The sequence below is a fragment of the Bos javanicus genome, chromosome X (assembly GCF_032452875.1).
Source record: "Bos javanicus breed banteng chromosome X, ARS-OSU_banteng_1.0, whole genome shotgun sequence".
NCBI lineage: Eukaryota > Metazoa > Chordata > Mammalia > Artiodactyla > Bovidae > Bos > Bos javanicus.
The window spans coordinates 134845256-134863496 of NC_083897.1; the positions used below are offsets into that span (position 1 = coordinate 134845256).

Consider the following 18241-nt stretch of genomic DNA (forward strand, 5'->3'; position numbering starts at 1 on the left):
GGAATATAAAAGCACCATTTTAGGGCAAATGGAAATTAAAACAGAGTTTAATCTAGAATATAAACTTTTTCTTTTAAAGAATACATTTTGTATCTGTAGCAGTGAATGAAGTCATGATACTCTCCTTCCTAAATACCATCCACAAAGACACAGAAAACTATTTGGTGCTGAAATTCTTCAGAATTAATTTATAACTCCTTGAGGTACACCTTCTCTAAGCTTCATACTGCAGGTGACACTTTTCTTTCCTTACTGTTGTGGGGTTTTTGTCTTTCTGTTTGCAAATACAAACACAAACAAGTAAGAACTGACAAGGAAGCATAAATATTTAGTAAAAACCCATAGAAAGTTTAGGATCAGAAGGAGGAAAGGACGCAGCAGGACCAGGATGCACCTCAAGTCCTTTAAGAAAACACCTGTTTCAAATTACAGATTTCTTTCTTAATTAGACATTCACAATTCTTGAGTTTAAACATAACACTCCCAATTCCGTCAACCACCCACGGCAATTCTCCAGGTGTTCACGATTATGTAATGTCCTAAAAAATCATCTGGATTGTGTCAGTTCTCAAAGTACTGCCTGAGCTTTTTTTAAAATCCGCCATGGACGTTATTTTATCATCTAGTGTAGCAATTACAGCACTTAGCAAAAGTAAATAAATAAAAAATAGTAAAGTTTTCTCGGTTTCTGATTTTTCTTTCCCCAAAGGCTAGAAGTGTGTTTTTTCCTTTAAGTAGTGAAAGGTAGGCATTATGGACTCAGTAAAGTGTCATTGCCTAGACTTCTCTAATTTTATGGTATTTAGGATAGGTGAAATGCTGTTTACTTTGGTATTACCAGAGAACATTTCCGTAGTGGCTCAATTGGTAAAGAATCCGCCTGCAATGCGGGAGACCTCAGTTTGATCCCTGGGTTGGGAAGATCCCCTGGAGAAGAGAAAGGCTACCCACTCCAGTATTTTGACCTGGAGAATTCCATGGACTGTATAGTCTCTGGGGTCACAAAGAGTCAGACATGACTGACTTTCACACTCACACCACAAAAGTAAAGAAAATGGGGAGATAATGGTTTTTTCATTGTTTTAGAAACAGTGTTGGAATTGCTCTCTAAAATAAAATTTGGAAAACAAACAAAAAAAACTCTTTAGATATCCATGTAAATTTTCATCTTTAAATGAGTCATGCTTCCCACAATTTACTTTTGAAAGTTGCCTGACATATTTTTAGATGCTTAACAACTTCAAAGCCCCTAGATTTGGATAATTAAAAAATCTTGCAGGACGGAAAGAACATGATTTGAAGAGACTCCTTTGAGAATCCAAAGGGGAGCTTCAGTACAAGTGGAATGAAAATTGCCTTTATTATGCAGTTATTTTAATTAAAAATGCATGCATATCAGGAAAAGGAAAGCAATTCTAGACACCACACCATGTAGTTGGGCTGGTTGTTTGAAATTTGGAAGCTTTTTATTTGTCCTCTGAAATTTTTAAGCTTGTATGGAGTCCTAAGTGTCTAAGTCTTATTTTGATACGAGTACCCTCTATAATAATTCCAGATCTTTTCCACCTAGTAACATATTAAAGTCAGAGCTACCTGTGTTGTCCTCACAGCTAATAGGGAGTTTTTCTTCTGATTCTTAGTGTTTTGCTTTGTGTCTCATGCCTTCCTGTCCAGCCCCAGGTCATCTACACAGGGAACCAGTATTCAACAGCATCTATGTAGAATAAAGCATATCATTACTGCCATTCACTGATTAGTGGCAGCACCTTTTATTTCCTCCAAGTAAAAATAGTTTCCATTGTAAAAAAAGTACTCATTGCAGAGAACTCAGACTATCAGAAAAGAAAGTAGATAATAAAATATACCTGCAGTTCCACCCTTTGGAGATGACCTTTAATCGCATTTTGGTGCATGTACCTCTGGGCACTTACAGGCATACACAGCATGACTGGGTATAGTTTTATTTAAATAAACCCATTTCAATGCATCTTTGCATTTGATCCCTTTAACTACAATTGCTGTTCTGTAGCCTGCTTTTCTGATTAAATAATATTTCATTTGTGACAGTGAGTAAAGATCTGTATTACTTTTTAACAGTTGCATAATAATATTCTCTTGTATGGCTGTACCATCATTTATCCGAGAGGAATATTAACCACCTCATATATGCCGATGATACCACTGTAATGACAGAAAGCGAAGCCTCTTGATGAGAGTGAAAGAGGAGAGTGAAAAGGCTGGCTTAAAACTCAACATTAAAAAAACTAAGATCACGGTACCTGGTCCTATCACTTCATGACAAATAGATAGGGAAAAAGTGGAAACAGTGACAGATTTTCTTTTCTTGGGCTCCAAAATCACTGCTGACAGTGACTGCAGCCATGAAATTAAAAGACGCTTGCTTCTTGGAAGAAAAACTGACAAACCTAGACAGCATATTAAAAAGCAGAGACATTACTTTCCGACAAAGGTTCATATAGTCAAAGCTGTGGTTTTTCCAATAGTCATGTATGTATGTGAGAGTTGCCAATAAAGAAGGCTGAGCACCAAAGAATTGATACTTTCAAGTTGTGGTGCTGGAGAAGACTCTTGAGAGTCCCTTGGACAACAGAGAGATCAAACCAGTCAATCCTAAAGGAAACCAACCCTGAATATTCATTGGAAGGACTGATGCTGAAGCTGAAGCTTCAACGTTTTGGCCTCCTTATGCAAAGAGCCAACTCATTGGAAAAGACCCTGAATGCTGGGAAAGATTGAAGGCAGGAGGAGAAGGGGGTGACAGAGGATGAGATGGTTGGATGGCATCACAGACTCAATTGGACATGAATTTGAGCAAACTCTGGGAGATGGTGAAGGACAGGGAAGTCTGGCATGCTGCAGTCCATGGGGTGGCAAAGAATCAGACATGACTTAGTGACTGAACAACAACAAGAACCCTGTTAACCCGTCATCCAGATTGTTGCTGTTTTTTTGCTACCATAATAAACATTTCAAGATAGATATGTGCAGACATTTCGTATTCTTGTTGTCTCCTTAGGTTAAAATCTTTGAAGTATAGTTTTTAAATTCTTAATCCATTTGGAACACATTTCTGTACTGGAGTGGGTAGCCATTCCCTTCTCCAAGGGATCTTCCCAACCCAGGGATCAAACCCAGGTCTCCCACATTGCAGGTGGATTCTTTACCAGCTGAGCCACAAGGGAAACCCAAGAATACTGGAGTGGGTAGCCTACCCCTTCTCCAGCAGATCTTCCCAACCCAGGAATCGAACTGGGGTCTCCTGCATTGCAGGTGGATTCTTTACCAACTGAGCTATCAGAGAATCCCTTTCTGTATATAGTGGGGGCTTACTCTCTTTTTGCTGAGGAATAAAATACTGCCTGCCGTATCCATAAACAAAGGATGTCACAGTCATCAGGATTGTGGCTATCTCTGCTGGTGAGCTGGTGAACCCTGAGGAAACTCAAGAAGTAAAGAATATATGCCATCTAGCAGCCATCAGGGGGCTTCCCATGTGGCTCAGTGGTAAAGAACCCACCTGCCAATGCAGGAGATGCATGTTGGATCCCTAGATCAGGAAGATCACCTGGAGAAGGAAATGACAACCCACTCCAGTATTCTTGCTTGGGAAATCCCATGGACAGAGGAGTCTGATGGGCTACAGTCCATGAGATCGCAAGAGTCAGACACGACTTAGTGACTAAACCACTACCACCACCAGCAGCCGTCAGACTGCAGCCACTCCCTATGGTGAGCCCTGAGGAAACTCAGGATACGAAAACATAGGATGCTGGCCCCGAATAGCTGAGGTGCATATCAAAGGAATGATTTCAGTGAACTTAGACTCTTGCATCTTCCCATACACAAAAAAACACTAAATTCCTTAAGTTGAGATATCTAGTTTTCTTTGATTGATGGTTATCTTTTGTTCCTACTACCTGCGCTTTGTTGCACAGCTCCTATAACTAGCTCCCCCTTTGCTGCCTCAGAGCAGTTCTCTTAGGGTTCCTTGAGATGCTGCTTCCCAGGCTGGAAGTCCTAAAAATGTCTGCCAAATAAAACATAACTCTCAACTTGTAGCTTGTGAATATTTTTTTAGTTGACATTTCATATAGTCAGTCTCTTGTTCCAATAATACAATTTATTGGAACATGCATCCCTTGGCCCTCTGATTTGAAATTGCTGTGATTATATGTTGATTTCTCCTACAGATGAGTCTCCTTTATTCCTGCATCAGTGTTGCATTGTTGCCATTATGATCGCAAGTTCCCAAGCAGGGGTTTTAGACTTAAAATCTAATCAGAGTTCTCCCGAGAAATAGAACCAATTGGATACACAAAGACCATGTAAGAGGCAATTTATTATAGGAATTGGCTCACATGATTAAGGAAGGTGGGCAAATCTCACAGTCTGCCATCTACAAGCTGGCCCTGGTCCAAGGGACTGACTGCTGATGTAAGTCCCAGAATTCAAAGACTGAGAACCTGGAGTTTTGATGTCTGAGGGCAGGAGAAGATAGGCATCTCAGCTGAATGAGAGAGAGCATGAACTCACCCTCCCTCCACCTTTTGTTCTGTTTGAGCCCTCAAAGCATTGGATGTACCCACCCACACTGGTGATGGTGGAACATGTGTCTTCAGTCTGCTGAGTCAAATGCTAATCTCATCCAGAAGCACCTTCACAGACGCTCCCGGACATAATGTTTTACCTACTATCTGAGCATCCCTTAGCCCAGTCAAGTTGACAACATAAAATTAACCACCACAGTCTAGATCCTCTAGTTTCTGTAGCCATCTGCCTGTCGCCTGCTGAGATAAAGGTCACTGCCAAGGCAGTCCTGTACACAGTATATACCCAATGACATTGTTCTGCAGGATGACACATGAAGAGTCCTCATGTCACCCAGCTTGATTTTCACTGTTGTAAGTGCTCTACAAATACTTGTTTTCAAGATCCAGCACTCAATAAAATTTACTCCAGAAGAGCTGGGTTTATTATAAGGCTGCAGTGTAAGATTTCAACAGCATGACAGTAGCAGGTCTTAAATTGCCCTTAAATTGCCCTTAAATTGGGAGTATGAAGAGACAGAATAAATAATGGCCTGTTTTCCCAGCCTGGATTCTGAATGATTTCAGATGAAAGAGTAAGAAAGATAGATAGCAGACAAAAATAGACCTTTATTTCCAATAAAGATGATCCTGTCAAATGAGGCTTATGCCTGCAGGCAGCTGGGCTTCCGAGTGAAGTGAAGTGAAGTGAAGTCGCTCAGTTGTGTCCGACTCTTTGCGACCCCATGGCCTGTACCAGGCTCCTCTGTCAATGGGGTTTTCCAGGCAGTAGTCCTGGAGTGGATTGCCATTTCCTTCTCCAGGGGATCTTCCCAACCCAGGGATCGAACCCGGGTCTCCTGCACTGTAGACAGATGCTTTACTGTCTGAGCCACCAGGGAAGCTTCCAAATACCACACCTGAGACTGAGGCAAACTTTGTTCCGATCTCACTGGATGTGCTGGAGCTGGTCCTTCTCATAGAGGTGAAGAGCGAAAGAGGACCCTGGCCTTCTGTGGGCAGGCTGATTCCCAAAGAGGAAGGGGAGAGGCAGGGTTCAGTATAGGAGAGCAGTTTCTTTTAAGTCGACCAATCAGATCAAGCTGTTCCCTTCCGACCTTGGAGGGGTGGGCGAGCTGCAGCAAGAATTAAGGAGTGTTAAGTCCATGGGTGGAGAAGGCAATGGCACCCCACTCCAGTACTCTTGCCTGGAAAATCCCATGGATGGAGGAGCCTGGAAGACTGCAGTCCATGGGGTAGCTAGGAGTTGGACACGACTGAGCGACTTCACTATCACTTTTCTCTTTCATGCATTGGAGAAGGAAATGGCAACCCACTCCAGTGTTCTTGCCTGGAGAATCCCAGGGACAGGGGAGCCTGGTGGGTTGCTGTCCATGGGGTCGCACAGAGTCGGACACGATTGAAGCGACTTAGCAGCAGCAGCAGCAGCAAGTCCATGGGGTCACAAAGAGTCGGACACCATTGAGCGACTGAGTAACTGAACTGAATTGAATATTAATGGAGTACCCTCCGTGGGGAGGGAGATACATCACAAAGGGCAGTGGAGGTTTTCCCTAACACTTTGTGGAAGGTCCTGCCTTGCTTATGGAGCAGGGATTGCATGATAAAGGAGGCCAAGATCGTGGCTGAACTAAACATTCGTTAAGTGCTGTACTTGGTTTTATTTTGTGGCCCCCTTCTTGTCTCTCTAGGCTTATCTCTTGCCATTCCTGTTCCTTGAATGAGAGATGATCTTCTTTACTTCTTGATCTTCACGTATGCTGGAACACACTCCTGGCCCACCTTCACTGTCATCTTTTTTGTCTGGCTTACTCCCATCCCTCCTTAGGCTTCACTTCCTCTGAGAAACTTTATCTGGCACCCAAATGTGAGCTAAATCCTTCCTGTGCTCCTCACAGTAAATCCTTCCAATGATTATTCAGGACTGATTTCCTTTAGGATTGACTGGTTGAATCTCCTTGCAGTCCAAGGGACTCTCAAGAGTCTTCTCCAACACCACAGTTCAAAAGCATCAATTCTTCAGCACTCAGCCTTCTTTATGGCCCAACTCTCACATCCATACATGACTACTGGAAAAACCACAGCTTTGACTCTACGGATCTTTGTTGGTAAAGTGATATCTCTGCTTTTTAATACACCCTCTAAGTTTGTCATAGCTTTTCTTTCAAGGAAGTGTCTTTTAATTTCATGGCTGCAGTCACCATCTGCAGTAATTTTGGAGCCCAAGAAAATACAAGTCTCTCACTGTTTCCATTGTTTCCCCATCTATTTGCCATGAAGTGATGGGACCAGATGCCATGATCTTCATTTTTTTGAATGTTGAGTTTTAAGCCAACTTTTTCACTCTCCTCTTTTACTTTCATCATGAGGCTCTTTAGTTCCTCTTTACTTTCTGCCATAAGGGTGGTATCATCTGCATATCTGAGGTTATTGATATTTCTCCTGGCAATCTTAATTCCAGCTTGTGCTTCATCTAGCCCAACATTTCACATGATGTACTCTGTGTATAAGTTAAATAGCAGGGTGACAATATACAGCCTTGACATACTCCTTTGCCAATTTGAAACCAATCCATTGTTCCATGTCTGGTTCTGACTGTTGCTTCTTGATGTGCATACAGATTTCTCAGGAGGCAGGTCAGGTGGTCTGGTATTCCTATCTCTTGAAGAATTTCCCACAGTTTGTTGTGATCCACACAGTCAAAAGTTTTAGCATAGTCAATGAAGCAGAAACAAAAAGAATTCTCTTGCTTTTTTTTTTATGATCCAATGGATGTTGGCTATTTGATCTCTTGATTCCTCTGCCTTTTCTAAATCCAGCTGGAACATCTAGAAGTTCTCAGTTTATGTACTGTTGAAGATTAGGTCTACTTTTTATGCCTTAGGATAAAGCAAAAACATAGACTACAAAAAAAAACCTGGCCTAGATATGTATAATGGCTTCTTGTATGGAGGAGGAAATAATTTTTGTGTAAAATAGTGGTGTCTGATGTATATGCTGAGACCTTTATAAATATTTTTCTTCTCTTACCTCTTGGGTATATTTTTTTTTGTTTTTCTTCTTAAAATGTATTTTTACTCTGTTTCTTTTTGTAGTTTTAGAGAGTTGTAATTTGTTGGTAAAAAGTATTATCTGTTTTTAAGTACTGGTTCAAATTGCTGTATTTTGTGGACTGGGTCTTTGAGCAAAAATTAGATCTGGGTTACATAATTACAAGAGATGTTGGGATTTTAATTGCAGATGACATTTTTGGTTTCGTTTGTTTAAATAATGGTTAAAGAGAATTTTGAAATAAAACTTCCAACATTAAAAGGATAAACACATTGAACTTTAAAACAAGTGTTCAGTTTAGTTCAGTTCATTCGCTCAGTCGTGTCCGACTCTTTGCGACCCCATGAACCGCAGCACGCCAGGCCTCCCTGTCCATCACCATCTCCCGGAGTTCACTCAAACTCACATCCATCGAGTCGGTGATGCCATCCAGCCATCTCATCCTCTGATGTCTCCTTTTCCTCCTGCCCCCAATCCCTCCCAGCATCAGAGCCTTTTCCAATGAGTCAACTTTTCGCATGAGGTGGCTAAAGTACTGGAGTTTCAGCTTTAGCATCATTCCTTCCAAAGAAATCCCAGGGCTGATCTCCTTCAGAATGGACTGGTTGGATCTCCTTGCAGTCCAAGGGACTCTCAAGAGTCTTCTCCAACACCACAGTTCAAAAGCATCAATTCTTCGGCACTCACCTTTCTTCACAGTCCAACTCTCACATCCATACATGACCACTGGAAAAACCATAGCCTCGACTAGACGGACCTTTGTTGGCAAAGTAATATCTCTGCTTTTCAATATGCTATCTAGGTTGGTCATAACTTTTCTTCCAAGGAGTAAGCGTCTTTTAATTTCATGGCTGCAGTCACCATCTGCAGTGATTTTGGAGCCCCCAAAAATAAAGTCTGACACTGTTTCCCCATCTGTTTCCCATGAAGTGATGGGATCAGATGCCATGCATAGCTATAATATGAAAACTTTGTCCAGTAATACAAATGATCAGAGTTGTCATCCATAAGCCAGAAGCAGGGAGCCACACGTGGTTTGCAGATAAACATGGTTTGGCAGATACCTTTAAGAACTGTTGAGGCTCATTGGTATTTCTTGTTGGCATTACAGGTGAATTTCATAAGTGTATACAAAATAAGCAAAATGGAAAGTTGAATCTAAATAGAGTTGTACAGAGAGGGCCCCAACCTCAACATACACGTGATGTTTTAAGCCTTTAGTATTAAATTGTATATTTCAAATGTTACCAGGTCCTTGGGGTAGTGTAAAATCCTTTCTAAGTATTTGGTGCCTTTTTCATCTTTGTTAGTTAGGATAATCACAGTAGTTTTTTAAATACGAATTTTAGAGATGCTCGATTTTTTCCTTTTAGTGAAATCATGAACTAAGACGGGCTTGATTTTCTTGTGCAGTTTAAAATTGGTGCCATCTCATTTTGCCCAGAGATACCATGATTGCAGAGGCTCCCAGGAAGGTTTTGCTCTCCACACAAAATGCCTACCATAGATGGATGCCGATATCCAGGTTTATTTATCAAGATCAGTGTTATCAAGTGAAACTTTCTATAAAGATGGAAATGCCTTATCATCTGCACTGTCCTACTGTGGTGGCCACTAGTAGGGCTGTTGTATGACTCAAATTGTGACTAGTACAGTTGAGGACCTGAATCTTACATTTTGTTTAATTTTAATTACTTTAAACTTAGCCACTTGTGGCTAGTGGCTCCCCTGACGGACAATTCAGAATTTCAGCATGGACAGTGCTTTTAGATTTAATACAGACACGCCTCTGGAAAGTCAACTTGCATTTCTGTGAAATCATTTGACATATCTTGCCAGCATGTATTGAACAATTTTGTGGGTGTGCGTGCCTGGTCCTCTGGATTTCTCCAGTCACCTTGTAGAGGAAGGTGTGGAGGTCTGATATCTGTCCTCCCACACACCTCTGTCAGCATGGTCTTGGTAACAGGGTTCCTGCTGTCTCAGTGGGAGCTTCCTCTCTTCACTCTGAGCTCTGGAGCCCCTCTCACTCAGCCAGGGGCTCTGCTTGCTCACGGCTGCTTCTGCCTGGAGGAAGGGGCTCCCAATTGAAATTCTCTCAAAGATGTTGCCTGGCCTAGCAGGGCCCTGTCAACTGAGGTCCATCCCCTCAGCTCACCTGGCAAGTTTTCCTAAACACATTTTTAATGGAAAAAGTGAACAACTCTTCACAGCTCTCCAACACCTACTTTTTCTTCTGTTCCACCCCCCCCAAAGGTATCTTACCTCCTGGAAGGGGGCAGCATGGCCCATGAAGACTTCTGCGGACACGCTGGTCAGTTGAACCCAGGAGACCTGCAGGTATGGCCAAGACGAGGAATGGCTGATGGTTCATAGTCTTTGGCTGTTGCTGATGACCCCACCCACATCTGGTACCTTCTCACGTCCCTGCTCTGTCTGTTATGTCCTGGACTTCTCCCTTCCTATGGCTCCTTGCACTCCATCTGAAAACTTGTGCAGGGCTCTTGTGTTCTTCTCTCATGCTTCCCTAAACCCCCCACAGTCATTTTTTAGCTCTTACCTAAGTCTTTCTTATGTTTCTCAAAAGAGTAATCATGAGTCACGGTCTCAGCTGCCTTCTCTTCCACCCTATCCTCCACTCATTGAAGTCAAGGTTGGCCTCTCAGCACTGCCCCCAAACCTTTCCTGAAGCTGTCCAGGTCCTGGTCACTCACAATGTCCCAGTTGCCACATTCACTGCTCCAGTTTCTGTCCTCATCTTTCTAGATCTCTCTGCTGTCTTTGAGACAGTTTTCTATCTTCCAGTTCATTTTCAGGGTAGGTATTGTCACTTAAGAATATGACCCAAGCCCTGCCACCATACAAGTCCTGTCAGACACATGTTACAGGTAAAATTCCCAGGGAATGTTTGGGTCATTTTTGCCAGTTTTTATAAGCCTGGACTCTATATCGGGTACTTTCTGGGATTATTTACATATTTTGTGGGATGACAGCTGAAAATATTTGAATTGTGGCATTTCAGTGAACACGAGATTGAAAGTGAAAGTCGTTCAGTCCTGTCCGACTCTTTGTGACCCCATTGACTATACAGTGCTTGGAGTTCTCCAGGCCAGAATACTGGAGTGGATAGCTCTTTCCCTTCTCAAGCAGATCTTCTCAACCCAGGAATCGAACTGGGGTTTCCTGCATTGCAGGAGGATTCTTTACCAACTGAGCTATCAGGGAATTAGATGTGAGAGTTGGAGTATAAAGAAAGCTGAGCACCAAAGAATTGAGGCTTTTGAAATACGGTGTTGGAGAAGACTCTTTGACTGTCCCTTGGACTGCAAGGAGATCCAACCAGTCCATCCTAAAGGAAATCAGTCCTGAATATTCACTGGAAGGACTGATGCTGAAGCTGAAACTCCAATACTTTGGCCCCCTGATGTGAAGAACTGACTCACTGGAAAAGACCCTGATGCTGGGAAAGATTAAAGGCAGGAGGAGAAGGGGACGACAGAGGATGTGATGGTTGGATGGCATCACTGATGCGATGGACAGGAGTTTGAGTAGGCTCTGGGACTTGGTGATGGACAGGGGAGCCTGGCGTGCTGCAGTCCATGGGGTCACAAAGAGTCAGACATGACTGAGTGACTGAACTGAACTGAGATTGAAAGTCAGAAAAGCAAAAGGGCAAAGAGTCATGGCCCAAAAGTCAACAGTAACATCTCACCAGAGCAGAACATAAAGTGTAGCTCTGACTGGCTGTGACCCCAGAAGTGGGTTCTTCCACCCTCCATGCAGGAGTTCTAATGTACCTTGGCATGGATCCCAGCAGGATTGAGCCTCAGGTGCCCACAGATGCAACCTGCTCATTAACCCCCTTTTTGGGTTTCTCCCTTGTCTGGCTTGCTCTTCCTTTCTTTCTGCAACACTTTCTAGATGAAGTCCCTGCACTGGAGACCTGTCTCAGGATCTTCTGCGGGAGAAGCCAAGCTGAGACAGACAGGAGACCTACCTGTTGTTTTCTAGCTCTTCATCTCCAGATCCTGAGCTTGGCATCTGGGGCTGGCCCCTCATATTCTCCTACTAACTAAGAAGGAAATGAATGCATGCAAGATCTGCACAGCAGTGGAGGCAGTAACTTTCTCCAGGTAGTGATGACTCCGTTAACAGAGTTGAGCCAACTGACTCAAGTCAGCTGTCTGGGGTGTGGTGGAGTCTGTGGGCCTCCACATGTACCATGCGCCCGTCCTCCATCCTGCCCTGGGCATGGCCCTCTGCCCAGGGAAGGGCCTCTCCCAAGGTGGTGCTCCCTCCTGCTGCATGGCCCACACTTGAGGGTTTGTTGATGTGGGGATAGAAGAGCCTCCATCTGGGACAATTCTAAAGTTTCATCCAATTCCAGAGCTCCCTGCTGGATCAGCTGAGGCTTCCACTGTAGCTGCATTGGTGATTGGCTTCTCTTCGTGCCCCTTCCTCTTTTCTCACTGATTAAGATGCATCTCCTGAGAGCCCTCCCCAGTTTACCCTCTGCCTGCAACTTCCCATCTCAGAGGGCAACCTGAGACTCAGAGATGCCAAAGAGGGGGTTCTTCCACCTCTGTGAATGCCCGAGCTGATGCTTTGATTTCACACTCCGAGGCATGGGATGCGTTTGGAAAACCAGAAAGGGCCCCAGCAGTTGTCACTGTCGTTTTGTTATTCCTCATGGTGCCTGGGGACTTGGAAAGCAGCACTTGTAAGGTGCCTGGCTTAGTTACTGGGGTGTAATCGTCCCACCTGCTGGCTCATTACAGGCCAGGTCACACTTCCTTCTTGTCGCTCTGGTATTTGCAGTGGATGACCGCGGGCCAGGGCATCATGCACGCCGAGATGCCTTGCTCAGAGGAGCCAGTCCACGGCCTACAACTGTGGGTTAATTTGAGGAGCTCACAGAAGATGGTGAAGCCTCGGTACCAGGAACTGAAAAGTGACGAAATCCCTAAACCCAGTCAAGATGGCGTGACCGTTGCTGTTATTTCTGGAGAAGCCCTGGGAATCAAGGTAAGCCACGCCATGGGGTGTTTGTGAAAGCTGAGGTGCGTGGCGACACGACACTGGACCACTCTGGGTCTGCAACTCTCACCGAGTTTTTCACAGTTCCCATCTCATGGAATGGACTTGCTTCAGAGGTGTCAGAGTAAGTGCATTCTAAGGGAACCTGGAAGTTTTTTGCCATGTGCTAACCCTTAGAGTTAGGAAAATTATAGGAAAGCAAGCTCATGTAAAAAATTCAGTAAAAAAGCAGTTTTCAAGATTCATCTTAACATGTGTGCAGATTGGGTCTGTTTCCTTTCATTTATAGTATAGTCTTAGATTAGAACAGTGCGTTTCAGAAACTAAATCCAAAACTGACTCTACTCCCTGAAGATATATTTAAATTATTTGTGCTCAACTTAGTAAGGACATATATTGCTACATCATAGAAAGGGATTTTTAAATTGACTTGAACATTTATTTAATCCATTTATGTCTTATTGTTGTTGTTCAGTCCCTCAGTTGTGTCCAGCTCTTTGTGACCCCACGGACCACAGCACACCAGGCTTCCCTGTCCCTCACCATCTCCCGGAGTTTGCTCAAACTTATGTCCATTGAGTTGGTGATGCCATCCAACTCATCTCATTCTCTGTCATCCCCTTCTCCTCCTGCAAAGCCCTTTATGTCTTATACATTCTTCTTAACTGAGACTTTATATTTCGCTTCTGGGTCCCACCTTTTAATCAAATGAGATCAATTTCAGCTAAATTTCATGGACAGATGTTGGTACGGAAAGGGTATGGTCAGGACTGCGTTAGTCGCATACCGGCTTCCCGGGAGCCTGGGTTCCTAGGTACTGAGCTAGGTCGTGTGGTCTCTTAGGTGAGGTTCCACAGAGGCAGACCCAGAGGTGAGCACTCCTCCGGCAGTGGTTTTAAAGGGAGTGTCCCTTGGGGAACAGAAACAGGAACCCGGACAGGAAAGGGAAGGTAGCCGAGCAAGGGTGTCATCTCAGGCAGAGTCCCAAAGAGGACTCGGACTCGGGAGGATCAGTCTGCCCCACCCCGGGCAAGGGAGCCGGGCTTTCGTGCTCCCTTTCCCCAAGTTATTACTTACGGCCATTGGTTTGGGGTGGGTGGCACAGAAATGGTTAAAAAGGATGGAAAGGGGGATCTGGGAGAGGCTGAGACCTCCAGTTCCCCGCTTGCTACCTGTTGTCTATTTTCAGTTGTCTGTTAACCTGTTCAGTTGGCATCAACATATGGGGACCCACTTTGCAATTCTTTGTGCAACCAGCCCTTAAAGCTATTTTAAATGCTAATTTAAATAAATTTTGTTTATATGCACCCACAGGGATGGCGGCTGGGCAGTGGGATGCACCTCGTGGTTAGCAAGTTGGTCGTGATTATTGGTGAGGACTTACTGGTTTTTATATTTCCTGCGCTGCAACCGCAGTTCTTTCCTGTCCTGCGTCCTTACCATGTTTCCAGTGCAAATAGAAGTGATTGAGGAAAAGCATATCAAACTTCACTCCCTATGAAGCATTGATAACTGACTGCTGCCTGTGCCCTGGCAGGCCTCTGGCTTCACTTTGCAGTTGAAAAAGTTGCCCTTCATTGTGTTTCTGTGACCCATTCGTACATTGCCAAGCATTTGGGCCGCACCCTTCTCAGCTGTGCATCCAGGGTTTCCTTCTCTTCAGCTCTACAGAGAGATCTTTACAGGTACAAGGCAGAGCACATGGAGGGTCTAAGAGAGCCGAATTGGTGCAGAGGAGATGCCCTTCACTCCATTTCCCAAAGTTTTCATTCTGTGTTTTCAGGACTCCAGGGATGGGCCTTCTGGGGATCCTGAGGCCGATGGTAAAGGTCAAAGGATTTCCCTCTCTCTGTTTCAACCAAAGCACAAGGCTTTGCCCAGTCACGTGTATTGGAATTGTCTTTAAGGTTTCTCTTACCAAAAAAGTGGAGCTATCTGAAGCTGAAAAGAGAAGTTAGACAACTGATTTAATAGATAATCAAAGCTAGCAACATCATGAATCCTTAGTGTTTACAACTGCTTCTCATTTACAGAAAATATAATGCAGTTTTAATGTCAGAGCTGGTTCCAGTTATAGGCAGAAGGACATTTTAAAGCACTTCCAAGCAGCAGACCGCCTGGTCTTGCAATCCCAACCAAGAATTAGAGACCAGAAGTAATGTTTTAACTTAGTGAAATAATGTCTTGGTAGCTGCTGGCCTCTCTTTTTCCCTTTGTCAAGTAAAATCTCTGAAGTGAATTACATTCTCCTAAATAAGTGATCAATCTTTATTATGAGAACATTTGAATAAAGGAGTCTTGAAAGCCTGGGCAGCATTCATCTGGACTCTGAGAGGCAGTGTGGTGCTATGGTTAGTGGCGTGGACTCTGGAGACATAGACGACCTGGATTAGAATCCCCACCATGAACCAGCTGTGTGGCTTATGGCAAACTGCTGAACTTCTGTGTGCTCCATTGTTCTCACCTGTAACACATGGTTGCTGTGAGGATTAAGTGATTTTTTAATACTCAAAAGTTTCATACTGAAAAGTTTAAAAGTGAGTTTTAATACTCAAAGTGTCAAAATGGCATCAGACGTGTTGTAAGCACCACGTAAATGGTAGCTGTTTTATTATTATTTTGATTACTTTGTGTTAACTTGGGCAGAAGCTTGGCTGAGGTTTCTGTGTGTGGTCTATGCTAAAAGGACTTGCTGGGATTTGGGAAAAGTCTTTAACCTGCTCTGAGGAAAAGACACTAGCATGAATCCTTGTACACACGGAAGGCTCTTGACCATTTCATTCTGGGTCTCATAAGAAATGTCATTTTGCACACTTGAAGCCTTAGTATCTGCTTACAAAGGAATGATTGGATCTTTAAAAGCCTAGATCTACCATAAAAACAAACTGAAGGTTGTTTTGCATCAGGAAGATAATTTGAAGTTAGATCATGAGATGAGGCTGAGAACATACCTTTCAGGAGACTGATATGCTTATAACCAACCAAGAGTCACCAACAGTTCCCTTCCCAACAACTTAAATATCTAGAAAATGGAATTAGTGACCATTTCAGTGCTTCTCCAGTTTTAATATTCACCTGGGTTTCTCAGGGCTCTTGTTAAAATGCAGATTCTGATTTAGCAGAGCTGGGTGATGCCTGAGAATCTCCATTTCTAACTGGCTCCCAGGTGATGCTGATGCTGTGGTCTGGGGACCATGGTTTGTAACATGTGTGACACCCCCTGAGATCCAAGACACAGGAGTTTACTTATCAAAAGGGACAGTTTGGTTAGGTGCCTATAGAAGATATTATGGTCCAGCTCTGTGGCTTTTGGCAAATCTTTTAACCTTTCTGGACTTCAGTTCCCACAGCCACAGAAGCCATGAGGGAGTCTGTTGCAGAATGCTGGAAGCTTTTGCAAGCAGTACAACTGACCTTGTCCTAATCCCAAAGGTAGATGTGTCCCTGTTTTCCCAGTTATATGTGTCTGAGCATTTCCTCAGCTCTTGAGAAGCCATGGCCAATTTGGAGGAAGATTCTGCCAGGAGAGCATCATCTAAAGTGAAGGCTGAAAGGGGGAAAAGATAAAAATGGGATACTTTGAATAGTTTCTGTCGCTTCTGGAAGGTCAAAAATCACATGTTCATTTCATGAGAGTATGAAATTCTCCAAACTCCATTCCATCTGTATCAGGCAGCCAATCAGGAATATTTATTGCCAATTCTCTCTGGAACGTGATTCTTTCCCCAACAAATGCCTCTTCTTGCCTCCTGCTGTTTAAAATTCTGTTGTGTCAGAAGCAAATGTTAAGGAGGCCTCAGCCCCACCAGGGTCAGAAAAAGGCGATCTGGAGCCAGGCTACTGAGTTCAAGGCCAGTTCCACCACTGACTGCCTTTAGTGAAGTCATGTAAGCTTGCTGGGCCTCCGTTTTCTTATCTGTAAAATGGAGATTGTTATAATGACTCAGAGGGTCCTTGGGAGGATTAACTTGGTTAATACGGGTAAAAAACTTAAACCAATCCCTGGTGTAGAGTAAGGCCTCTAGAAGTGGTTGCTGCTTTTACTTCTTTGCAGAAGCTTTGTGTAGCATTCACGTGGCCTACAGACATAACAAGAAGAAGCTTCCTTCTGATGAGCAGACTGTATATTCATGTATTGGATAACCAGACCTTTTAAAAATTCACTTTTCAAAAGAATTTGCCAAACATCTCATGTAATTTGCTCAAATCTTGTTTACCACTGTGCCCCCAGCACCTGAAACAGTGCCTGATACATACAAGGCAATCAGTAAATACTTGCCGGGTGCAGAAGTGAAATTAAAATGTAAATGAACACTGGATTGCGAGAAACAAGGGTAAAGTATAAGATCGACAATGTAGGGATTAAGAATGACTGCAGTAAGCTTAATTCAAGCTAACTAAAAAAGTTGAGAGAACAATAAAAGTAGCTAAATTCTAGTTTCCAATGAAATAAACTATTTAAGGAGTTCGGAAGCAGGGAAGTAAAAACCAGATTGATTTTTTTCCCTTTAAATATGAATTTTGGGCTGTTCTACAAGACAAAGATTGTTTCCTGCAGGTTTCTTAAATTCAAGCAGTGATAATGATCAATGAGCAGAGGTTTGGAGGTTCATGGTTCCCTTTGGGGGTCCACAGACAGGTGTTTCATTGCTTGCAGTAACATCTCTCCTGTGTGTTTCAGGGCATGGCTTGACACGGAGTTGTGATGTACTTACTGGGTTTCAGTGCATCCCTGTGGGCTCTCTGACTTCTGGGCCCCAGTTTAGCCCTGGCCGGCACTGGGAGACCTCATGTCCCTTGGGCCAAAAAACAGCCTGCTCACTAATTAGCCCATGTTATGGGCTGGCACGTGATCTGTAACCAAGCCTGTGATTGTCACCTCTGATTCAAAGAGCTGAGGGTGTCCCCAGGCTGTGGCAGTCCGCTGGTGACCACACATGCCTTTTCCTAGACCAGAACTAGAGAGAAACCGCTGCCCACCATACTACTTGCCAGCTTTTGTTTTCATCTGGGAAACTCCAAGGGCACAAAGTTATTTGCAACACTTTATCATCAATCTAGAATTTCACCAGTCTCCCCTTTACCTTAATTTGATTTAAAAATATCTAGTTTATGTAGCTTTCGAGGAAATAATTTTATAGCTTGTCCAAATGTCAGTGGGTTTTGGGCGATAACACTGGGCAGTAAACTTAGAACATTTTTACATTGTTTCCATTTAGCTCTTTCAGGGGAAATGTGAATTTTTAAAAATTGGATTGGCAGTGTGAAATAGATCTTGCCGACTTCAGAGTTGGCACCAGATTCTCGGCTCGCCTCCCCCCTAGCCTTTGTGAGCTACCTTCTGTTCCCTTGGTGATGAGGGGAAAGCTGACCCCCTCCCACGGGAGGCCTCTCTTTCCCAAGCCCAGAACAACAACTTCTCAAGGCAGCATTTAAAAATCAATAAATCTTGTAAGCAGGTAGCACAGGAATTCTTCTTTTTTTCTTTGAAGTATTCCAGCAAGTTCATGACAAAGAAGACTGGCTAATCTCCCAGTAGGGGAGGTTGCAAGTGGGGCGGTGGGTTTTTGACAAAGGGATCTGGG

General features: G+C 43.6%; 1 protein-coding gene across 4 annotated transcripts in view; it reads left to right on the forward strand.

Annotated features, from left to right (window-relative positions):
- The window catches only part of PIR (pirin), a 98222-nt gene that overhangs the window by 27980 nt on the left and 52001 nt on the right, over positions 1 to 18241 (forward strand). For 3 of the 4 annotated variants that reach the window (XM_061408117.1, XM_061408120.1, XM_061408118.1), the window contains 2 exons: positions 9876 to 9959; positions 12438 to 12644. In XM_061408117.1, the coding sequence (XP_061264101.1) occupies positions 9876 to 9959; positions 12438 to 12644 (291 nt within the window). The remainder of the gene's footprint in view (positions 1 to 9875; positions 9960 to 12437; positions 12645 to 18241) is intronic. The other variant, XM_061408119.1, reaches the window with a different exon arrangement.